This window comes from Hordeum vulgare, chromosome 7H, assembly GCF_904849725.1.
Source record: "Hordeum vulgare subsp. vulgare chromosome 7H, MorexV3_pseudomolecules_assembly, whole genome shotgun sequence".
Taxonomy (NCBI): domain Eukaryota; kingdom Viridiplantae; phylum Streptophyta; class Magnoliopsida; order Poales; family Poaceae; genus Hordeum; species Hordeum vulgare.
The window spans coordinates 618,286,152-618,311,985 of record NC_058524.1 but is presented as its reverse complement, the minus strand read 5'-3'; the positions used below and the strand labels follow the sequence as shown (position 1 = coordinate 618,311,985).

The 25,834-nt window shown below is 43.2% G+C and overlaps 2 protein-coding genes across 3 annotated transcripts; one reads left to right on the top strand and one right to left on the bottom strand.

Moving 5' to 3' along the window:
- Positions 1 to 157: 157 nt before the first annotated feature.
- LOC123413114 (pentatricopeptide repeat-containing protein At4g15720) lies at positions 158 to 5,764 on the top strand. Of its 2 annotated transcripts, XM_045106063.1 has the most exons (4): positions 158 to 2,415; positions 3,058 to 3,229; positions 4,747 to 4,862; positions 5,295 to 5,764. In XM_045106063.1, the coding sequence occupies exon 1, from the start codon at positions 187 to 189 to the stop codon at positions 1,972 to 1,974; it is 1,788 nt and encodes a 595-aa protein (XP_044961998.1). In that variant the 5' UTR covers positions 158 to 186; the 3' UTR covers positions 1,975 to 2,415; positions 3,058 to 3,229; positions 4,747 to 4,862; positions 5,295 to 5,764. The 2 variants fall into 2 exon arrangements, with proteins under 2 accessions (XP_044961998.1, XP_044961997.1); XM_045106062.1 differs by having other exon boundaries at positions 4,747 to 5,764.
- A 1,919-nt stretch (positions 5,765 to 7,683) lies between these two features.
- On the bottom strand, positions 7,684 to 9,852 carry LOC123409555 (putative F-box/LRR-repeat protein At5g54820). Its single transcript, XM_045102425.1, has 5 exons — positions 9,796 to 9,852; positions 9,574 to 9,684; positions 8,356 to 9,228; positions 8,100 to 8,261; positions 7,684 to 8,019 (listed from the first exon to the last, which is right to left on the bottom strand). Exons 1-5 carry the CDS (start codon positions 9,850 to 9,852, stop codon positions 7,684 to 7,686), a joined length of 1,539 nt encoding a protein of 512 aa, XP_044958360.1.
- Positions 9,853 to 25,834: the final 15,982 nt, after the last annotated feature.

Below are 25,834 nucleotides of genomic sequence, written 5' to 3'. Positions count from 1 at the left end.
GTTTTCCGACGGAAGCAATAGCCGTTTTATTATTAGGTACAGATAGTTTAATGTTTGGGGCCCTCATCCTCTTGGGGCCCGGGGCAGTTGCCCTGTTTGCCCGGCCTATGGGCCGGCCCTGATTAGTGGTGGGCTGATCTTCTGGTAGAATGGAAGGCAATAACCTTCGGATGGCAATCCACTCCCATGGCGGCGACATCAACCACAGCCACGGTCACGCCGCTGTTAATCCACCTACTGCGCGGCGCCACCGACCACGCGTCCGTAGCTGCAACCCACGCGAAGCTGCTCAAGGTCGGCACCGCCTCCACCGTCTCTTCTTGCAACCACATCATCGCTGCTTACTGTCGGTGCGGCGTCACTGCCCGCGCCCGCGACCTGTTCGATGGAATGCCCGAGCGGGACGTCATCTCCTGGACAGCCCTCATGTCCGGGTACTCTAGCACCGGCCGACTCCGCCTGGCTGTTTCCCTCCTTCGTGACATGTCTCACAGCGGCGTGCCACCGAATGCCTTCACCTTCTCGACTGCCGTCAGCGCGTGCGCACGCCTGGCTGATTCTGGACTTGGGCGGGAAGTGCATGCCCGTGCTGAGGTCGAGGGCTATGCGTCTGATGCTGTCGTTGCCACCGCGCTCATTGACATGTATGGCAAGGCCGGAGATGTGGAGGCTGCACGTGCAGTGTTTGATGGTATGGCTGCTCCGGTGAGGAATGCGGTTTCATGGGGCTCGATGCTGTCTGTATACGCGCAGAATGCGCTTGGGCGTGAGGCCATCCAACTTTTCGCTCAGTTCAGAACCAAAAGTAATTTCATGGCGCCCAACCACTTCATGCTGTCAAGCGTTGTGAATGCGTGTGCAGGTGTTGGGCGGCTTGGAGTTGGCAAGTCTGTGCATGGAACAGTCCTTCGTTTTGGGCATGGATGCAATGGCGTGATTGTTGTGGCCTTGGTTGACATGTACTCCAAGTGTGGATTCTACGAGTACTCAAGAAAGGTGTTTGACAGGATTGAGCGTCCATCGGTCATCTGCTATACCTCCATCATTGTGGCTGCAGCAAAGTACGGTCTTGGGAGGTGCGCACTCACTTTTTTCAGTGAGATGATCGATCGAGATGTGCAACCAAACAGCGTTACACTGCTTGGCGTCATGCATGCTTGCAGCCATTCAGGTCTTGTTGACACTGGCCTCCATCTCCTCCACTCCATGCAGAGCAAATATGGCATCAGTCCATGCGCCAGCCACTACACTTGTGCGGTTGACATGCTCGGCCGAGCAGGACGGCTCGAGGAGGCATTTGAGATGGCCGACGAAGCGCAGGTTGAAGGCCGTGATGCCCTCATGCTCTGGAGCTCATTGCTGTCTGCTTGCCGGACACATAGGCGCCTAGATCTAGCCACCAGGGCTGCCCACAGAGTGTCAGAGTTCAACCAAGATGTAGCAGGTGCACTAGTAGTGATGTCAAACGCATACACTTCAGCCGGCCAGACTGACAATGCTGCTGCTGTATGGTCGAACATGAGGCAACGAGGCATTCAGAAAGATCCTGGGTGCAGCTGGATTGAGATAAAGGACATACCCTACGTGTTCTACGCTGGATTGGTATCACCCGCTGGTGCAAGGGCAGGTGAAGTGATGATGTTACTTGATGAGTTAGAGGGTCAGATGCGGGAGAAGGGTTACAAGGGTGGACTAGGTAGTACCAGAGTCTTTGATGCTCATGAAGAGGATGGAGAGGACGGGAAAGGCGAGATGGTTGGAGTGCACAGTGAGTTATTGGCTTTGGGGTTTGGTTTGCTGGTTATCCCCAAGGGGATGACCATCAGGGTGATGAAGAACCTGAGGATGTGCTGCGACTGCCACGACGCGTTCAAGCTCATAAGTGGCATTATGGTGCGCGAGTTTGTTGTGAGGGATCTGAATAGATTCCATCACTTCAAGATGGGGTCATGTTCCTGCAATGACTACTGGTGATTCAAGGCTGAAATCAAAGTGATTGTCAACTTTGCGATACAGAAGGAAAACATTTTTCTGAAGAGAATTTCTCGGTTTTCAAATAGATATATTCCAGAAGAAAGTCAAAGGGCGATATCAAAATGTTCGAGGCATAACAAATCTTGACATGCTTCCAAAGGGAGTCAGCGGCAAGATTTTGTTGATCATAGTCCCCATAGGCATGGACTTATCACATTTGCACAACATGAGTCTGACTTAGTCCAACAAACCATTTGAATTCTTTTTAGAAGATATCCAACTCATCTTGCAAAATGCATAAGGTTAAAGTGATGGACTGTAAGGAACTGGGATTGTCTCTGACCTTTGGCACTTCATAATTCATACCCTCATACAGTGTCCAACATGAGTATCTCATTGTTCTTTAAGGGTATTTCATTTGAGTTACAAATCTTATGATAGGTAGGGACAATCTCTTTAAATTATTCACGTAATCATGCATGAACTTACAAGCCTTATATACTAGTTCTGTTGTTTGATATCCCTGGTGCTATGTTGCTTTTGGTCTTGCTCTGTTGAATCATAGCTATGCCTTGATGCCTTGGTTGGATCTTTATGACATATGTAGGAATAATCCCAAGTGGCCGTGTCCAATGCCCCGTGGTTGTGAATATCTACATTTTTTAAGGTTTAGACTGGGGAGTGTATTTATTGTTTATTTGTGATGACGGCATTGCTGTTTTTAAGCTTGCTTTACTGCTAAGTACGTATGTTGATATAATCTCGAGGTGCTAAATATATTGTATATCATTTGAGCATAAAGATGCATTCAAATGAGCAAGGATTGAATTTTATTTTCCTTGTGAGTGATGTCACATTGTTCATCAGCGAACTTGAGGCACATAGCACCGCATGTTTTATGTAGCGCTTGTGCTAATTGGTTCAAATAATCCTGATGTCTCATTTTGTGATTAGTTGTGTTGATGGGAATATTGAATTTTGTTTTCCTTGAGCTTCGTTACACAATTTGTACCAACATAATCTCAATAAAATATTAGGTTTTGTTGTCGGTCTGAAAGAATGACCGCATGTGGTTGCTCGCAGGGTTAAGAAGGTGACCACCAAAATGTCTGAGAAAGTGGCAACTAGAATACTGTTATTTGGAGTTGTGAAGAGGACTGGCCATTTTACAAGTTAATCAGCTAACTCAAAGGCTGGCGAGAGGTTTTCAGCCTATTGCATGTAGTGATTGTTGTTGCTTCTCTTGATGGATTCGGTATGTCCCCTTTTATGTCATACTTTAGGCCTAGACTAAAAATAGTTAATTACTGGTGCTTTTCATCATACAAGACTGTCATGTTAGTCGAGCTATCAGTTACTGCAGTTATACACATAATTAACTCGCTGCCATAGTCGTACACCGGTAGCGAGTAGCTTTAAACTATACTAAATCTGTTTGATCTTTAATTTTTTTATTGCCAATAATTGCTGAAAACTCAGACAAATTTAGATGAAACCAAGATTATTCTCATAGTAGTGCTATTATAAACCAATATGTTCTCTTGCACGCTAGGCTTTCCATATTGTTTTGGTGGTTGTTCATGAAAGGTGTCGCGTGCATTGCTGAAGCTCAACAGCATGATTTTGTGCTATGTGGAAGCTTAACTCTGTCAGTTGACTCTTTTCTTGCATAGGTTCTTGGGCCATTACTCCGTTTCATTGCAGCCTATAATCAGTTATGAACTGAACTGCCACTCGGTTACGAACTGTTTTCTCCAAGAAATGCTGAAATTCTACCAGCTAGAAACATTTCTCTGATAAGAATTTCTATGTTTCCAAATTGATAGTTATTTACATCCCACAAGAAAAATCAAAGGATAATATTAGAGTTGCATAACAAATCTTGGCATATTTCCGAAGTAAGCCAGCAGCAACATTTCATTGACCATAGACATGGACGTTCTCATTTGCACACTATGGATCTAACACAGTCCAACAATCATTTGAATTCGTTTTAGAAGATACTCTGGTCATCTTGAAAAAAAGTTAGAGTGGTGGAGTTTAAGGAACTGGGATTGTCTCCGGCTTTTGACACTTCATAATTCATAGTTAGATTAGTATCTCGTTGTTCGTTAAGGATATTTCAGAATAAAAGTTGGGTTAGAAAATCTTATGATTGGTAGGGACAATCTCTTTAAATTATTCCTGTAATCATGGCAGCACTTACATGCCTTTTACTAGTTCTGTTCTGTTGTTTCCCATCGCTGGTGCTATGGTAACTTGTGTTCTTGCTCTGTGGAATCGTAGCTATGGCTTGATGCCTTGGTTTGATCATTATGTCATATAGTTATAATCCCAAAGCATTCATTTCGAAATGCCCTGTGATTGTGGTGATTTCAATTTTGACTGGATTTTCACTGGGGAATGTATTTATTTGTAAAGACGACCTTGTTGTTTTTAAGCTTGCTTTACTGCCAAGTACATTAAGTTGATATAGTTTCGAGCTGCTAAATAGACCGTATATCATATGAGCATGAAGTTGCATTCAAATGAGCAAGGAGTCTAAATCCTCTGCTTTGTGAGCGTTGTCACATTGTTCATCAGCGAACTCGAGGCACATAGCACCGCATGTTTTATGTAGCTTGTGCTGATTGGTCCAACTAATCTGGATATGTCTCATATTTGTGATTCGTTGTCTTGATGTTAATATTGGATTTTGTTTTCCTTGAGCTTATTTACACAATTTTTACGCACATAATCTTGATCAAATACTAGTTTTGTTGTTGCTGGCAGGGTTAAAAAAGTGTACTGTTATTTGGACTTGTGAATAATGTAGAGTGACTATTTAACAAGCTCAACAGCTAACTCAAAAGGCTGGCGTGAGGTTTTCAGCTCATTGCCTGGATTTGGTACGTGGTCCCCTTTTTATGTCATACTTGAAGCCTACACTAAAAATACTTAGTTACTGCTGCTTCTCCTCATATAAGGTGGCCATGTTATTCCAGCTATCAGCTACTGCAGTCATATGCATAATGAACTCGCTGCCATTGCAGTTAGTATGTAATACAGGTGGCCGATGGGCGCTCGCCACCGTGTGATGCCATCAAACTCCGAAGAGTGAAAATGGTTATTGTTTACTTGGCATGCTAGTTGACCCTACCTCAATATGGCAGACTCAACCAAAATACTTTGTCCTGGGAGCACATTGTGTTATGCACTTGCTGTTGTTGGCAAATAGTCTCATACCAAATCATGCATCTCATGATCTGCTCTGCAGTGTCTCACTGTCAGGTGTGTTGAATCTCTGTGTGCCTGAATACCATTCTTTAACCCCGTAACAGGGGTATTCGATTTTACGTCATCCGGCTTGTGTATCTTGTACCGGCTTCAACACGCAAGATTCATTTGCAACGCCATGGAATTGCTGGCAATGAGAAGGATGCATTGCTTGCCTGGTTCTTCATCTTCAAGGCCGCCACCTTTGATCTCCGAGCGAAGCATGGCAAGAGCAAGTAAGAGTCTGAAGTTAGCCCTCTGTCCCGTAATATAAGAGCGTTTTGACACTACACTAGTGCTAGAAATGTTCTTATATTATGGGACGGAGGGAGTAGAAACCAAGAGCAGCTTGCCACCATAATGATGTCCTTGTACCGATGTGTTTCCTAGTGGAATCTTGTCGAATGGAGGTTGAAGGCTTGAAGCATAGGGAAAATGGTTGTGCAGCAGAGACAGAACATAAAAAATCAGTGTGGTTATTATTTTTCTTACCGGTAACATGCATCAACATAAAAGTAAAAGGTTAGTTTGTTCATGGTGGCCATCTAAGTTTATTCTTCTTCCGCTGATGTGTTTGTGAGTCGCTTTTGTTGAATTTATGGAGTCGAGTTGGTTGCATTGCTTTTTATATACTGAAAAAGTACGGACTTACACGTCTAACCATGAAATATTCAACCAAGTATCATGTATGTAAACATAAATGGTTTGTTCTAAGGGACATCTAAGTTTTCAAAACAACTTAGTATGGTTCAGTTTATACACTTGAGAAGGGGAAATTGGGTTTAGCTACTGTTATAGATTGCTTAATTTCTCATCTTTTACGTTTCCAATTTGATTTCGTGTATTGATTTTAGTTCCACTACCATGACTAGAACCGCATGTTTTGTAAGAGCATCTGCACAGACCACGTAACCAACAGCTGCACGTGGCAAGTGGCAACTTCTCCAACCGTCGTCGGCTGGGAGAAGAAGATTGGGGAAGCATAGAAGGGCAAAGAGGTAGAAAAAAGAACTGGTGGCTGGACAATGGCACCTTCGCACCACCGCCGTGAGCTCGCTGCCGTGAAATCATGGCTCTGCCACTGGCGGTGATGAAATGATCATTTGACGGTACACAGATGAGGAAAATGAAATACAGTTACTCGCTCTGAAGGAGCATCTAAGACAGTGACCGCCTTGCCAAAGTGCTCCAAGGCGAACCGCGCCCATTCATCGACCTCCGATAAAAGTCTTCCTCTGACGCCCATGTTCAACAAGATAGCATAACACTATATCTTGGTCGAGACCCGTGGGTGTATGCACATGTGGTGGTGCTTGGGTTAATCCAGCCACAATCTGACTTGGTTGACGACGTCACCTCTCCCAAATATGATGGGTCACATTGTGTTCCACGGCTGGGCGACGATCAGGCGGTGGTGCTTGCAAGCAAATCTCTCCTCTTCCTTTGTCCCAGATTATTTAGTTTATTATCCGTGTATTGGATCCGTTCTTTAACATCTTTTTTTCTTCTTCTGATCTTTCTTCCATGGAGAAGGCTGGTTGTTCATCCTTTGTTTTGTTCATACCGGTGCTTGCAACAACCAAACAAAAAAAAAGAGTTTTGCTTCTTTATCAGATCATGTGTTTAAGTTTTCATCACGGTTCATCAACCAAACATCTTCTATGTTCCTCTCCTCGCGCATGTGCATCCTCAACCATTCTCCTCTTGACCAGATTTCTGATGATGTCGATGCGGTGAACATGCCATCTCCAACTTTCGGCGACAATTTGTGTGCTTGAGTGGCATTCGGCCCAAACAAACCGAAAATCTATGCCCATGTTGAACTACTATAGTGAAAAACCCCTCCGGAAACCTTTTTTCGCCCCTAAAACACACTATAAAAAACATGCTCATCACAGGTTGGGCTAGCAAAGGAGCATCGTTTTAAAGTTTGCATGTTTATAAGGGTGCCAGCCAAGTAAAATGACATGCAAAAATATCACTGAAAAAATAGCGTGCTATACCGCTGCTAATAGCACCCTATAGCGTATAGAGAATTGTCTCGCTACAGTGGTTAGTGTACAATGTCTCCCGAATAGCATATTTTCAGGGACAACGCTATTTTGTATAGCGCGCTATTTTTTCCCTTGAAAAATGTTGTGTACATGTTCCGTACGGCCCAAGTCAGCATAGCGCATCCTTAGAAGATGCATTCCATTTTCACCCGAAGGTACGAACCTAGAGATAGTTTTGCCTTTTTGTAACCATGATGGTCATGATTTATAGATATCTAGTAGCCAGTTCGAAATAACAACATCCATCCATCCTAACCAATAACATAACAACACCAGATATAGCCTGAATAAATGTAGAGAACAAGCATGCACACAGAAGCGGCACCAACCAACATTAACCTTAAAAAGGCATGACAATGTGGTTTGATGGTACACAGATGGGGAAAAGATTCAAGTTTACTCACTCCGAAGGGACATCTAAGACGGTGATCACCTTACTGAAGCACTCAGAGGTGAGTCGTGCCCAGTCACGAACGCCCGGCAGAAATCTTCCTTCGACACCGATATTTTCCAGGCCAAGATCAGGGCATATCCGGGTCGTGATCCAGGGCTGTAATCTCATGTGCTCAAGAACACAAGCATTTTCTAGGATACAACACGCAAGTGCGGTCTGAGCCGTGTAACAGCGGAACCCACTAATGTAGACACTCCTGAGATGATCATGGCGATGCATGTGGGGACCTTCCTCCTCGATGAAATCATCAGGCATCGAAACTTTATAGTGTGAATACGCCGTCTGCATTTGGATGTTAGCAACCACTCGGTCAGAAACAATCCAAGTACAAGTCTTAACTATACCAACGAAATGCCACTCACATCCAAGTGCAACGTCTCCAGTTGTGGTGTGAGATTTAGAGAACATGCCAGCTGAAGAACCCCATTATCAGCCTTTGGTACGCTGGAGATGATAGTTAATCCACATGTCATGTGCCGCAAATGCAGAAACATGCCATGTGGCCTTGGTGCCACCTTCTCCAACTGAAACATTATAGGGAACTACCATAATATTAGAATACACTTTCAAGAACAATGAGGTAAGCAAATAAGAATAGATAAATAGACACCGGGTAACCTGTTCAAATGGAAGTACACGAGCTTGCACGTTTAGTGTCTTCACACCCAAAATGATTGGAACATCATTGAACACATGGGCCAGTCCTTTATTACCTTCAAACATTATTGTTGCCTTCTCTAATTTTGAGAACCCATGAAGGACTATAGGGATCACTGGCCCTTTGTACTCAAAATGAGCTAGATTACCAGCATGAAACTCAACCATCTCAGCATCCATTATGTCAGCTAGCAAATGTTGGAGTTTATCAAGTTGGCGTGGTATGCTTAATGTTGTTACACCGGAGCACTTGATCATCTCTAGGTCCTCGAGTGCTAAACAATTTGCTAAAAAGCCCGGGAAGTCTCCAAATATCTCGACATATTTTAGAACAAGCCTTTTGAGTACTGTGAAGCCATGTAGGCCTGAGTGTGGGTTTATAGCAACATCAACAAGAACCAATGACTGCACAAATGAGCTACCTTGAGCATCTAGGACCTCAAGAGGAAAGTGGTGAACTATGTCGAATGGGCAATCAATTATCTTCAGATTAAAATCTATTATCTTTGCCTTTGATGAAGCAGCAAAGCTAATCCACCTGTTAAGATGTTCAGAGTCCTCTTTGTGCAGGCCACACCTAATGCTGAACTTATTGATTCCTAACCCACTATGATGTTGAATAACACAATTTACAGTCTCAATGAACTTTGCTTGTTTTATTTTGGTACTATCCCGATGAGTAAACTCATCGTCAGTGTCAGAATCCATATCGTTGCGGCTGTCAAAACATAGATTACAATGGAATCTCCAGAGCATTCTCCAACTTTTTGAAACAATGCTTGTCCTCGCAGCCTCTTTAAGTGGTAGCAATGACATTATAACAGGTTGAATCTCCTGCACCAAGAAATGACCAGAATATTTGGGTGAGTTGAATTTGACTATAATTAATTTCCACCGGTAGACACAATAAGGTGAAAGTGCATATATTTCAAAGAGAAATTCGAGCAGATGCAAACTATATGTATTTTTTATTGTAGTTCCATCGGGCGTTCAATAATCCCTTAGAATAAGTTGATGCCCTACTCAGGAGGAATTTTTTATGCAAGACACCTTAAACATTGGGCCTTACTCGAATAGGCATGAACCCGAAATGTATGCGACTATTTTAGTAAATACTTAATTTTTTTGCTTTCTATGTAAGGAAAAATGAAATACAAAAATAGATGGAATGGAAGTTACGGCAGGAAGGTCCTCCATCCGGAATGATGTCGCCAAGATGGGCGTATCGGTAACACGGTGGTGATGGTCACACATGCACAGCTTGCCCACTTCCGCCTCTTCCATGGGTTGCTGCAAGGAAGGATAAATCATAGGTTAATGGAGAAAGGGATTCTGAATCGATCGATCTAGCGGAAACACCTACGAAAGAGGGATAAGGTGGAGGATGATATCGCCGCTTACTCGTAGATCTAGAGGGGAAGTAGGGGGAACTACTTCCTCTTCTCTTGTTCTAGCCATCGATACCCTCCGCATCGACGGAAGACCGGGATAGTTTAGTCCAACTCTTCTCTTGGGAGGGGGCAGGGTGGGGGGGGGGTACATTTGGGCACACACCTTTGCGGGCACATTGTTGGCACATTAATTATTTGCCCTTTTTATCTTATTTGAGCCCATTTAAAACTTACACCACTGGTTTAGCTCTCCGTAGGGCCACCCCACCTTGATTCCTGCAATTTTATTGCGTATACGCATGCATAGCTGTCGCTGGCTGGTGAAAAAATCGCTTGAAAAAGGAAAGGAAAAAATCGCTCAAATAAGGAAATGTGAAAAAATCACCCAAGAAAGGAAAAGTGAAAAATCCTGGTGATCTCCTTGATGTTCGGCTGTGTGCAGACGCATCACTGGGCTGCATGCTGCAACCATCATTTACAGGTGGAAAAAAGACAAGTGCAATTTGAAAAAGAAAGAAAAATAAAAAATTAAAGAATAAGAAAAAAATGAAGAACAAAACAAATCAAAGGGAGCTCCTATAGGGTGCCTTAAGCACCACTTGATATTCTCGACGCCCACGCCCCCCCGCTCATGGGCCAGCCCAAGAAAGAAAACAACTGCTCGATGGTTACTCTGGTTCGCTTGATCGCGTTGACTCCATCGTGGCTTACCACTTGATTAGTCAGCCGTTGACTTTTTAAAAAAGTAATAAAAATAGAAAAACTTCAAAATTTGTGTATGAAACATAATCATGGATTTAGAAGAAAAAAAATCTAATTTTGGAAAGTTCATGAATTTTTAAACAAATCACTGATTTTGCGAAAAAACTTCATCAAAATTGGAAATAATTCACCAAATCTGAAAAAAGCTCATCATTTTTCTAAATACTCATTGTATTGGAAAATAATTCATCAAATTTGAAAAAGATTCATCGAGTTTGAATAAATTTTCATCATTTTGTTAAAATCAATTATTTGATAAAATATAAAAAAACCAATAAAAGATTGTGCAATTTAAAAAATAAATAAAATTGAAAAATAATAAAAAAATGTTGAAATTCTAGGTGGAAACATGATAAAAACGAACAGAAAAACAAATGGGCCATCCACTAAATGGACCTAGTATAGGGTGTGTGGGTCCTCTACAGATTACCCTTTAAACGGCGCTTAAGGCACCATTTAGGGAATGGCTGAATCAAACACAACACATGTGCACGCGATGCACGAGCCCTAGCGGCTAGCGCATCAGACCACGACCGCAAGACGACGGCCACGATGGAGGCAAGCGGGGTAGCGGCCGGCGGGGTCGGAGATGAAGCAAACTGCGGCGGTCCGCACCCACACGCCACAACGGTTCGGCCCTTGGATAGCAGTCGACGGTGACACTAGTGCAGAAAAGCGTAATATTGGCTCCATAGCTAAATGTCATTGGTATGACATCATTATTAAAAAATAATGATGACGTTGAAACCCACATCAACAATATTTCAAATGCTGGTGGTGTGTCGCATGGCCAATGCCATTACTGTAATTTTTCACCTAGCGACGTTTAATGTATTATGTATGTACTAACGTTTTATGTGGCCAAAAAAATATATTTTTGCGTCACCATATAACATTTTGCATCTCACTTTGAAGCCTAACCACACATACCAGTTAATAAACGACAATCTTACAAATATTAAGTAGCCATAGTCAACATGGATGCATACATCATGGCGAGCTAATAGTTAATAAGCAGTTTACTCAAAACACTTAGTAGTACCTGTTGGAATTATGCCTTAGAGGCAATGATAAATAAGTTATTATTATAATTCCTGTATCAAGATAATTGTTTATTGTCCATACTATAATTGTGTTGAATGAAGTCTTAGATACATGTGTGGATACATAGACAAAACACTGTCCCTAGCAAGCCTCTAGTTGGCTAGTCAGTTGATCAAGGATAGTCAGGGTCTTCTGACTACGTACGAGGTGTTGTTGCTTGATAACTGGATCACATCATTGGGTGAATCATGTGATGTACTAGACCCAAACTAATAGACGTAGCATGTTGGTCGTGTCATTTTGTTGCTACTGTTTTCTGCGTCTCAAGTATTTATTCTTATGACCATGAGATCATATAACTCACTGACACCGAAGGAATACTTTGTGTGTATCAAACGTCACAACATAACTGTGTGACTATAAAGATGCTCTACAAGTATCTCCGAAGGTGTCCGTTGAGTTAGTATGGATCAAGACTGGGATTTGTCACTCCGTGTGACGGAGAGGTATCTCGGGGCCCACTCGGTAATACAACATCATGCACAAGCCTTGCAAGCAATGTGACTTAGTGTAAGTCACGGGATCTTGTATTACGGAATGAGTAAAGAGACTTGCCGGTAAACGAGATTGAAATAGGTATGCGGATACTGACGATCGAATCTCGGGCAAGTAACATACCGAAGGACAAAGGGAATGACATACAGGATTATATGAATCCTTGGCACTGAGGTTCAAATGATAAGATCTTCGTAGAATATGTAGGATCCAATATGGGCATCCAGGTCCAGCTATTGGATATTGACCGAGGAGTCCCTCGGGTCATGTCTACATAGTTCTCAAACCCACAGGGTCTGCACACTTAAGGTTCGATGTTGTTTTATGCGTATTTGAGTTATATGGTTGGTTACAGAATGTTGTTCGACGTCCCGGATGAGATCACGGACGCCACGAGGGTTTCCGGAATGGTCCGGAGACGAAGATTGATATATAGGATGACCTCATTTGATTACCGGAAAGTTTTCGGCATTACCGGGAATGTACCGGGAGTGACGAATGGGTTCCGGATATTCACCGGGGGGGGGGGGGGGGGGGGGGACAGCCCACCCCGAGGAAGCCCATAGGCCTTAGGGGTGCCGCACCAGCCCTTAGTGGGCTGGTGGGCAAGCCCAAGAAGGCCCCTGCGCAGGAGATAAGAAAATCAAAGAGAAAAAAAGGGGAAGTGGGAAGGAAGGGAAGGACTCCACCTTCCAATCCTAGTTGGATTAGGATTGGAGGAGGATTCCTCCTCCCCCCCTTCGCCCGAACCCCTTGGGGCTCCTTGAGCCTCAAGGCAAGGCCCCTCCCCTCCCTCCTATATATACTGAGGTATTAGGGTTGATTTGAGACAACTTTGCCACGGCAGCCCGACCACATACCTCCACGGTTTTTCCTGTAGATCGCGTTTCTGCGGAGCTCGGGCGGAGCCGTGCTGAGATAAGATCACCACCAACCTCCGGAGCACCATCACGCTGCTGGAGAACTCATCTATCTCTCCGTCTCTCTTGCTGGATCAAGAAGGCCGAGATCATCGTCGAGCTGTACGTGTGCTGAACGCGGAGGTGCCGTCCGTTCGGCACTAGATCAGAGCGGATCGTGGGACGGATCACGGGACGGTTCGTGGGACGGTTCGCGGGGAGGATCGAGGGACGTGAGGACGTTCCACTACATCAACCGTGTTTATTAACGCTTCCTGCTGTGCGATCTATAAGGATACGTAGATCTGAAATCCCCCTCGTAGATGAACATCACCATGATAGGTCTTCGTGCGCGTAGGAAATTTTTTGCTTCCCATGCGACGTAGCCCAACAGTGGCATCATGAGCTAGGTTCATGCGTAGATGTCATCTCGAGTAGAACACAAAAAATTTTGTGGGCGGTGATGTGCGATTTGCTGCCCTCCTTAGTCTATTCTTGATTCCGCGGTATTGTTGGATCGAAGCGGCTCGGACCGACATTACTCGTACGCTTACGAGAGACTGGTTTCATCGCTACGAGCAACCCCGTTGCTCAAAGATGACTGGCGAGTGTCGGTTTCTCCAACTTTAGTTGAATCGGATTTGACCGAGGAGGTCCTTGGATGAGGTTAAATAGGAATTCATACATCTCCATTGTGGTGTTTGCGTAAGTAAGATGCGATCCTACTAGATACCCATGGTCACCACGTAAAACATGCAACAACAATTAGAGGACGTCTAACTTGTTTTTGCAGGGTATGCTTGTGATGTGATATGGCCTATGTGATGTGATATATTGGATGTATGAGATGATCATGTTGTAATAGTTAATATCGACTTGCACGTCGATGGTACGGCAACCGACAGTAGCCATAGGGTTGTCTTTAAACTAATGTTTGTGCTTGCAGATGCGTTTACTATATTGCTGGGATGTAGCTTTAGTAGTAATAGCATGAGTAGCACGACAACCCCGATGGCGACACGTTGATGGAGATCATGGTGTGGCGTCGGTGACAACAAGATCGTGACGGTGCTTTGGTGATGGAGATCAAGAAGCACGTGATGATGACCATATCATGTAACTTATGAATTGCATGTGATGTTAATCCTTTTATGCACTTTATTTTGCTTAGAACGACGGTAGCATTATGAGGTGATCTCTCACTAAAATTTCAAGACGAAGTTGTGTTCTCCCCAACTGTGCACCGTTGCTACAGTTCGTCGTTTCGAGACACCACGTGATGATCGGGTGTGATAGACTCAACGTTCACATACAACGGGTGCAAAACAGTTGCATACGCGTAACACTCGGGTTAAGCTTGACGAGCCTAGCATGTGCAGACATGGCCTCGGAACACATGAGACCGAAAGGTCGATCATGAATCATATAGTTGATATGATTAGCATAGCGATGCTTACCACTGAAACTATCCTCAACTTACGTGATGATCAGACTTGAGCTAGTGGAATTGGATCATGAACCACTCAAATGACTAGAGAAATGTACTTTTTGAGTGGGAGTTTAGCAAGTAATTTGATTAGTTAAACTCTAATTATCTTGAACATAGTCTAAGTCCAGTTTGAATATATTTGTGTTGTAGATCAATGGCTCACGCGACAGTCATCCTGAATTTTAATACGTTCCTAGAGAAAGCTAAGTTGAAAGATGAAGGAAGCAACTGTGTAGACTGGGCTCGTAATCTTAAGTTGCTCCTGCAAGCTGGGAAGAAGGATTATGTCCTTGATACGTCTCCAACGTATCTATAATTTTTTATGGTTCCATGCTATTATCTTGTCAACTTTGGATGTTTTATATGCATGAAAATGCTATTTTATATATTTTTTGGGACTAACCTATTAACTCAGTGCCAAGTGCCAGTTTCTGCTTTTTCCGTGTTTTTGGCCCATTTTCAGACGGAGTCCAAATGGAATGAAACTTTACGATGATTTTTTTGGGACCAAAAGAGACCCCCGAAGCTTTGGAAGAAGGCCAGAAGAGCCACGAGGGAGTCACAAGCCCTGACGCTGCCACCACCCCCCTAGGTGGCGCAGGGCAGGCTTGTGACCTCCTCGTGGGCTCAACCGACATAATTCCACCGCCATAAATTCCTATAAATTCAGAAACCCCCCAAAAGAAACCTAGATCGGGAGTTCCGCCGCCACAAGCCTCTGTAGCCACCAAAAATCAATCTGGAGCCTGTTCCAACACCCTGTCGGAGGGGGAATCCATCTCCGGTGGCCATCTTCATCATCCCGGCGATCTCCATGACGAGGAGGGAGTAGTTCTCCCTCGGGGCTGAGGGTATGTACCAGTAGCTATGTGTTTGATCTCTCTCTCTCTCTCGTGTTCTTGAGATGTCTTGATCTCGATGTACCATGGGCTTTGCTACTATAGTTGGATATTATGATGTTCTTCCCCCTCTCCCTTCTTGTAATGAATTGAGTTTCCCCTTTGGAGTTATCTTATCGGATTGAGTCTTTGAGAACACTTGATGTATGTCTTGCACGTGTCTATCTGCTGTGATCAACTTGCGGGTTTGTGACAATTGGGAACCTATGCATATGGGTTGGCGCACGTGGATTCATGTGAGTAGTTGATGTATGTTTTGGTGATCAACTTGCGGGTTCGTGACATTGGGAACCTATGCACATGGGTGGGCACATGTTTTGACTCTCTGGTAGAAACTTTGGGGCACTCTTTGAAGTTCTATGTGTTGGTTGAATAGATGATTCTGAGATTGTGTGATGCATATCGTATAATCATACCCACGGATACTTGAGGTGACAATGGAGTATCTAGGTGACATTAGGGTCTTGGTTGATATGTATCTTAAGGTGTTATTCTAGTACGAACTCTATGATAGATCGATCAGAAAGAATAACTTTGTGGTGGTTTCGTACCCGACAATAATCTCTTTGTTTGTTCCCCGCTATTAGTGACTTTGGAGTGACTCTTTGTTGCATGTTGAGGGCTAGTTATATGATCCAATTATGTTATCATTGTTGAGAGAACTTCACTAGTGAAAGTATGAACCCTAGGCCTTGTTTCCACGCATTGCAATACCGTTCGTGCTCACTTTTACCATTTGTTACCTAGCTGTTTTTGTAATTTCAGATTACAAAAACCTATATGTACCATCCATATTGCACTTGTTTCACCATCTCTTCGCCGAACTAGTGCACCTATACAACTTACCATTGTATTGGGTGTGTTGGGGACACAAGAGACTCTTTGTTATTTGGTTGCAGGGTTGATTGAGAGAGACCATCTTCATCCTACGCCTCCTGCGGATTGATAAACCTTAGGTCACCCACTTGAGGGAAAATTGCTACTGTCCTACAAACCTCTGCACTTGGAGGCCCAACAACATTTACAAGGAGAAGGTTGCGTAGTAGACATCAAGCTTTTTTCTGGCGCCCTTGCCGGGGAGGTTAGCGCTTGAAGGTATATCTTTAGATCTTGCAATCGAATCTTTTTGTTTCTTGTTCTTTCGCTGAAAATTACAAAAAAAGGAATTGAGGATGCCTCATATGCTCCATCTTTTCAGTGTCTTTCGTGAGCATGATGGGAAGGAAAATTGTGGTCAAGTGTTGAAAGAAGAATTACATAGAATGCTTGGAATAGAATATGTGAATGATGAGCATGATTGCAATGTTCTTAGCATTAATTCTTTGAATACCCATGATGCTAATGATATGCAAAGCCACAAGATTGGGGATGCTATATTTGATGAAGATGATCTTTTTAGTTCTTCCACTTTAAATGATCAAAATCATTTTGATGAAAGCATGCCCCCTATCTATGATGATTATTGTGAGGATACTTATGCTTTGAAGAAAAGGGATGATAAAACTTGTCATACTTTCGAAAACCCTTTTGCTAAACCTTGCTTTTTCATTGTGGACACAATTTGTAGTGCTCAAGTCTTTTACGATACTCCCACTACTATTCTTGAGAATAGATTTCCTTATGTGGAGAGTAGTAAAATTTCTATGCTTGTAGATCATGAAAAGAATGCTTTAGGTGCTGGTTATATTGTTGAATTCATTCATGATGCTACTGAAAATTACTGTGAGAGAGGATCATATGCTTCTACTTATTGCAATAGTATCAAGCTTCCTCTCCATATGTTGAAATTTTTGAAGCTATGCTTGTTTTGCCTTCCTATGCTAGTTGATTCTTGCTCCAATAGATTGTTTGATCACAAAATCCCTATTCATAGGAAGTGGGTTATACTTAAATGTGCTAGCCATTTGCTCCATGATGCTCTCGTTGTGTTTCAATCCTTACCTTTTATGTGAGCATCATTGAAATCAATGCCTAGCTAAGGGCGTTAAACGATAGCGCTTGTTGGGAGGCAACCCAATGAATAAATTTTTCTTTGCTTTTTGCTTCCTGTTTTGTTTTCTCCACACCATCATAATTCTGTTATGATTGTGTCTTTTGTGTTTGTGCCAAGCAAAACCGTTATGATTAGTCTTGGTGATGATTGTTTGATCATGCTGGAAAAAGACAGAAACTTTCTGCTCACGAAAAGAATTTTCATTTTTATTCTGTAAGAGATTTTGAGTTGATTCTTTTTGCTTGTGATTTCTATGCAATTTATTCAGACCGTCGTACTTTTTCATATTTTTTAAAGTACCAGAAGTATACTAAGTATACAGATTTCTACAGACTGGTCTGCTGTTAACAGTTTCTGTTTTTGTTGAGTTGGTTGCTTATTTTGATGAAACTATGGATAGTATCAGAGGGTGTTAGCCATGGAAGATTGAAAATACAGTAACCCAACATCAGAATAAGTAGAATTTAAGTTTGCTACAGTACCTAAGGAAATGGTGGTTTGCTTTCTCATACTAATGTTATCACGAGTTTCTGTTTAAGTTTCGTGTTGTGAAGTTTTCAAGTTTTGGGTGAAGTTCTTATGGACAAAGAGATAAAGAGTGGCAAGAGCTCAAGCTTGGGGATTCCCAATGCACCCCAAGAGATTCAAGGATGCCGTAAAAGCCTAAGCTTGGGGATGCCCCGGGAAGGCATCCCCTCTCTCGTCTTCAATCCATCGGTAACGTTACTTGGAGCTATATTTTTATTCACCACATGTTATGTGTTTTTGCTTGGAGCGTCTTGTATCGTAGGAGACTTTTATTTTTGTTGTGTCACAATCATCCTTGCTGCACACCTAGAGAGAGATACATGCACTCACCGTGATTTTGTCGAGCTTCACTTATATCCTTTGGTAGATAATTCAGCTCACATGTGCTTCACTTATATCTTTTGAGCTAGATACTTTTGCTCTATGTGCTTCACTTATATCTTTTAGAGCGCAGCGGTGCGTGGCTTGGTAGTTGATCTATGCTTTGAAAGTAGTCTCAAAAGGGGTAGTTATCCAAAGGGATACGAAAACTTCCACCTTCATGTGCATTGAATAGTTAGAGAAGTTTGATTCATCTCAATTAGTTTTGAGTTGTGGTTTTGGTAATATTGAGCGTCATGGAGCATATGAGATGTTCCAGGAGTTGAAGTTTATCTTTCAGAAGAACGCCTGGATCGAGAGGTATGAGACCTCCGATAAATTCTATGCTTGCAATATGGAGGAGAATTCGTCTGTCAGTGAACATGTGCTCAAAATGTCTGGGTACTCAAACCGTCTAGCTGAGCTGGGGATTGAACTCCCGCAAGAGGCTATCACTGACAGAATTCTTCAATCACTGCCGCCAAGCTATAAGGGCTTTGTGTTGAACTATAACATGCAAGGGATGAACAAGTCACCCGGCGAGTTATTCGCGATGCTGAAAGTCGCGGAGTCAGAACTCCATAAAGAGCTTCAAGTGTTGATGGTGAATAAGACACTAGTTTCAAGAGAAACGACAAAGGAAAGAAGGGTAATTCGAAGAAGAGCGGCAAGCCTGTTGCCAATCCGACGAAGAAACCCAAAGCTGGACCTAAGCCTGAAACGGAGTGCTATTATTGCAAGGGTATGGGTCACTGGAAGCGCAACTACCCCAAGTATCTGGCTGATAAGAAGGCAGCCAAAGAAAAATCAGGTATATTTGATATACATGTTATTGATGTGTACTTAACCAGCTCTCGTAGTAGTGCCTGGGTATTCGATACCGGTTCTGTTGCTCATATTTGCAACTCGAAACAGGAACTGCGGTATAAGCGAAGGCTGACGAAGGATGAAGTGACGATGCACGTGGGAAATGGTTCCAAGGTTGATGCAATCGCCGTCGGCACAGTTTCACTTCAGTTACCATCAGGATTAGTTATGAACTTAAATAATAGTTATTTAGTGCCTGCGTTAAGCATGAACATTATATCTGGATCTTGTTTATTGCGAGACAGTTACTCGTTTAAGTCAGAGAATAATGGTTGTTCTATTTCTATGAGTAAAATCTTTTATGGTCATGCACCCAATGTGAGAGGATTGTTCATATTGAATCTTGATAGTGATAATACACATATACATAACATTGAGATCAAAAGAGTTAGAGTTAACAATGATAGCGCCATGTTTTTATGGCACTGCCGCTTAGGTCATATTGGTGTAAAGCGCATGAAGAAACTCCATACCGATGTGTGTTGTCCGATGAGTGTGGAGGCACGCGGCAGATATCGTTATTTTCTCACCTTCACTGACGATTTGAGTAGATATGGTTATGTCTACTTGATGAAGCACAAGTCTGAAACATTTGAAAAGTTCAAGCAATTTCAGAGTGAAGTTGAAAATCATCGTAACAAGAAGATCAAGTTCCTACGGTCTGATCATGGGGGTGAATATCTGAGTTTCGAGTTTGGTGCTCACTTAAGACAATGTGGAATTTTTTCACAGTTGACACCGCCTGGAACACCACAGCATAATGATGTGTCCGAACGTCATAATCGTACTTTACTAGAGATGGTGCGATCTATGATGTCTCTTACCGATTTGCCGTTATCGTTTTGGGGTTATGCATTAGAAACAGCTGCATTCACTTTAAATAGGGCACCATCAAAATCCGCTGAGACAACACCATACGAACTGTGGTATGGTAAAATACCAAAGTTGTCGTTTCTTAATGTTTGGGGATGTGATGCTTATGTCAAAAAGCTTCAGCCTGAAAAGCTGGAACCCAAAGCGGAAAAGTGTGTCTTCATAGGTTACCCAAAAGAGACAGTTGGGTATACCTTCTATCTCAAATCCGAGGGCAAAGTTTTTGTTGCTAAGAACGGAGCTTTTCTCGATAAGGAGTTTCTCTCGAGAGAATTGAGTGGGAGGAAGATAGAACTTGATGAGGTTGTCGAACCTCTCATCCCTCTGGATGGTGGCGCAGGGCAAGGGGAAACCCCTGCCGTTGCGACGCCGGTTGAGGAGGAAGTTAATGATGATGATCATGAAACTCCGGATCAAGTTCCTGTTGAACCTCGCACTTCGACGAGACCACGTACTACTGCAGAGTAGTACGGTAATCCCGTCTTATCAGTTATGTTGTTGGACAACAATGAGCCTGCGAATTATGAAGAAGCAATGATGGGCCCGGATTCCAACAAATGGCTGGAGGCCATGAAGTCCGAGATAGGATCTATGTATGAAAACAAAGTGTGGACTTTGGAAGTACTACCTGAAGGCCGCAAGGCTATACAGAACAAATGGATCTTTAAGAAGAAGACGGACGCTCACGATAATGTGACCGTTTATAAAGCTCGACTTGTGGCAAAGGGTTTTTCACAAGTTCAAGGAGTTGACTATGATGAGACGTTCTCACCCGTAGCGATGCTTAAGTCCGTCAGAATCATGTTAGCAATAGCTGCATTTTTTAATTATGAAATCTGGCAGATGGATGTCAAAACGGCGTTCCTTAACGGTTTCCTTAAGGAAGAGTTGTATATGATGCAACCCGAAGGTTTTGTCGATCCTAAAAATGCTAACAAAGTGTGCAAGCTCCAGCGATCCATATATGGACTGGTGCAAGCATCTCGGAGTTGGAATAAGCGCTCTCATGAGGTGATCAAAGCATTTGGGTTTATACAAGTGGTTGGAGAATCCTGTATTTACAAGAAAGTGAGTGGGAGCTCTGTGGCATTTCTAATATTATATGTGGATGACATTATTTCTGATTGGAAACAACGTGGAGTTTTTGGAGAGCATAAATGATTACTTGAATAAAAGTTTCTGTATGAAGGACCTAGGAGAAGCTGCTTACATTCTAGGCATAAAGATCTATAGGGATAGATCAAAACGTGTGATAGGACTTTCACAAAGCACATACCTTGATAAAGTTTTGAAGAGGTTCAAAATGGAACTGTCCAAGAAGGGGTTCTTGCCAGTTTTACAAGGTACGAGATTGTGTAAGACTCAGTGCCCAGCAACTGATAAAGATAGAGAGCATATGAGCACCATCCCCTATGCTTCAGCCATAGGTTCTATCATGTATGCAATATTGTGCACTAGACCGGACGTTAGCCTGGCTATAAGTATGGCAGGCAGGTTCCAGAGTAATCCAGGAGTGGATCACTGGACGGCGGTCAAAAATATCCTGAAGTACCTGAAAAGGACTAAGGAGATGTTTCTCGTGTATGGAGGTGACGAAGAGCTCGCTATAAAAAGTTACGTCGATGCAAGCTTTGACACAGATCCGGATGACTCTAAGTCGCAGACCGGATACGTATTTATTCTTAATGGGGGTGCGGTAAGCTGGTGCAGTTCCAAGCAAAGCGTTGTAGCTGATTCTACATGTGAAGCGGAGTACATGGCTGCCTCGGAGGCAGCTAAGGAGGGTGTCTGGATGAAGCAGTTCATGACGGATCTTGGAGTGGTGCCAAGCGCACTGAATCCAATAACCCTGTTTTGTGACAACACGGGTGCCATTGCCTTAGCAAAGGAACCACGGTTTCACAAGAAGACCAGACACATCAAACGACGCTTCAACCTCATCCGCGACTACATCGAGGAGGAGGACGTAAATATATGCAAAGTCCACACGGATCTGAATGTGGCAGACCCGCTGACTAAACCTTTTCCACGGGAAAAGCATGATCAACACCAGAACTGTATGGGTGTTATATTTATTACAATGTAATTCGCATGGCGATGTGAGGACTAGATTATTGACTCTAGTGCAAGTGGGAGACTGTTGGAATTATGCCCTAGAGGCAATGATAAATAAGTTATTATTATAATTCCTGTATCAAGATAATCGTTTATTGTCCATGCTATAATTGTGTTGAATGAAGACTTAGATACATGTGTGGATACATAGACAAAACACTGTCCCTAACAAGCCTCTAGTTGGCTAGCGAGTTGATCAAGGATAGTCAGGGTCTTCTAACTATGTACAAGGTGTTGTTGCTTGATAACTGGATCACATCATTGGGTGAATCATGTGGTGGACTAGACCCAAACTAATAGACGTAGCATGTTGATCATGTCATTTTGTTGCTATTGTTTTCTGCATGTCAAGTATTTATTCCTATGACCATGAGATCATATAACTCACTGACACCGGAGGAATACTTTGTGTGTATCAAACGTCACTACGTAACTGGGTGACTATAAAGATGCTCTACAGGTATCTCCGAAGGTGTCCGTTGAGTTAGTATGGATCAAGACTGGGATTTGTCACTCCGTGTGACGGAGAGGTATCTCGGGGCCCACTCGGTAATACAACATCACACACAAGCCTTGCAAGCAATGTGACTTAGTGTAAGTCACAGGATCTTGTATTACGGAACGAGTAAAGAGACTTGCCGGTAAACGAGATTGAAACAGGTATGCGGATACTGAGGATCTAATCTCGGGCAAGTAACACACCGAAGGACAAAGGGAATGACATACGGGATTATATGAATCCCTGGCACTAAGGTTCAAACGATAAGATCTTCGTAGAATATGTAGGATCCAATATGGGCATCCAGGTCCCGCTATTGGATATTGACCGAGGAGTCCCTCGGGTCATGTCTACATAGTTCTCGAACCCGCAGGGTCTGCACACTTAAGGTTCGACGTTGTTTTATGCGTATTTGAGTTATATGGTTGGTTATCGAATGTTGTTCGGAGTCCCGGATGAGATCACAGACATCATGAGGGTTTCCGGAATGGTCCGGAGACGAAGATTGATATGTAGGATGACCTCATTTGATTACCGGAAAGTTTTCGGCATTACCAGGAATGTACCGGGAGTGATGAATGGGTTCCGGATGTTCACCGGGGGGGGGGGGGGGGGGGGCAGCCCACCCTGGGGAAGCCCATAGGCCTTAGGGGTGCCACACTAGCCCTTAGTGGGCTGGTGGGCAAGCCCAAGAATGCCCTTGCACAGGAGATAAGAAAAATCAAAGAGAAAAAAAGGGGAAGTGGGAAGGAAGGGAAGGACTCCACCTTCCAATCTCCTCCCCCCCCTTTGCCGAACCCCTTGGGGCTCCTTGAGCCTCAAGGCAAGGCCCCTCCCCTCCCTCCTATATATACTGAGGTATTAGGGCTGATTTGAGACAACTTTGCCACGGCAGCCCGTTCACATACCTCCACAGTTTTTCCTCTAGACCGCGTTTCTGCGGAGCTCGAGCGGAGCCCTGTGAGATAAGATCACCACCAACCTCCGGAGCGCCGTCACGCTGTAGGAGAACTCATCTACCTCTCCGTCTCTCTTGCTGGATCAAGAAGGCCGAGATCATCGTCGAGCTGTACGTGTGCTGAACGCGGAGGTGCCGTCCGTTCGGCACTAGATCGGAGCGGATCGTGGGACGGTTCATGGAACGGTTCGCGGGGAGGATCGAGGGACGTGAGGACGTTCCACTACATCAACCGCGTTTATTAACGCTTCCTGTTGTGCGATCTACAAGGGTACGTAGATCTGAAATCCCCCTCGTAGATGAATATCACCATGATAGGTCTTCGTGCGCGTAGGAATTTTTTTGTTTCCCATGCGACGTTCCCCAACAGTACCGATGGTTCAGCCGCACACATAGTTTCATATGATGTCTCGTCGATCATTATCCTCAAGTCATGGCGTCGGATAGTGGCGGAGCTTCAAAGAAAAAGCTGGGCTAAAGAAGAACATAAATTTTTTAGGCATCTTTGTCAACAAACAAGCTACCCGAAAGATAGTCGTATTTTAGCTATTTTTTTAAATAATACATTTAGTTCCATGATTTTGAAAAATAACACGCATGTTCAAAGTTTTTTAAAAATAGAATCCAGTCGGCTTAGGCGAAGCCAATAGGTTTCAGTCGGCTTCGACGAAGCCAACAGGTACTAGTCCGTTTTGGTGAAGTTGATAGGATTCTAGTCGACTTCGGCTAAGCCAATTAGTACTAAAGGTTCCAGCCGGCTGCGATGAAGCCAATAGGTACCGGTCGGCTTTGGTGAAGCTGATAGGATTCTAGTCGGCTTCAACGACTAATTGGTTTGAAACCAATTAGTGCATACCACATATTTTGCATTGTAATTTTATCCCTAGCTTCCCGCAACCCTTTCCCTAGTTTCCCACCACCTTTTTCTCCATTTGTTCACGCCATTTTTCATCGTAGTTCAATATAGTCTCGTCAAGATGTACAGTTTTCATTTTGATCATAGTTTTCATCCTAGTATGTCCCAACGTCTTCTCTGGTTGAGGCCACTGAAACCTCGTTGTTATTCGAGTCATATTTTTATTCAAGACACATTTTCAAAGAGACTGCAACAGATAATTAAGGTACAAGTACAACTGAATTAAACGATAGGTCTGAACTTAAACCTACAACTTAAAAACTATATGAAGGCATCGTTGTCATTCTCCGTCAATGCAACACTCTTGCCCTTCGACGATGCGGTAGTCTTGGCCTTGGTTCTCGGCATGAAGATATCATCTTCGTCACCGCTGCCGGCACTCAATAAAAAATTATGTTCTGCTGCATACCTTAGGAATGATTCACTCTTATGGCGTTTACTTCATCCATCTTCCATGCAACATGAGAAGTTCTTTCTGTATCTCCTCAAAGGTCCGTGAAGGCCACCCGCAACGAATTAATGCTTGACACAACTCATTCAGTAGGGTGTCACTACTTATGAGTTCGTCACATGAAACTATTCTATTCGTCCTATTCAATTAGGGAAAGAATCGCGTGAAAGAAGATGGCAGGAAAGAATGGAGAAAAAAGGTGGTGGGAACCTAGGGAGAAGGTGACGCGAAACTAGGGAGAGGGTGGCGGAAAACTAGGGATAAAATTATGATGAAAAATATGTGGCATCAACTAACTGGTTTCGGCGAAGCCAGTTACTACTAATTGACTTCGCCGAAGCCAACTGGAATCGGTACCTCTTGGTTTCAACGAAGCCCACTGGAACCTGTCAGCTTCGCTGAAGCCGACTGAACTGGATTCTATTTTTGAGAAACTTTCAACATGCGTATTATTTTTCAGAATCATGAAAATAAATGTATTATTTAAAAAAATAGCCATATTCTACATTATTATGCAACATTGTTTCAATGATCTTCATATACTAAAACACAATTAACAAAATGTATTAAGCATTAGGTACGAATTCACAAGAAAAATACTTTTAAATTTTCCATTCCTATATATAAATCCGTAATAAATGCATTAATTATGCACTTAAACGAAAGGACAACAAGAACATACTACTCAAAAGTAATTACAAGTTACACAACGGACGGCTGTCACTTATCACGAGGTAAACTGGATTGAGTGCATAGGTATATAATATATCATGAAAATCCATTGGGGCGGGCGGCATGGCCCGGCTCATCCCCAATGAACCTCCTCCCTCGCATTGGGTGT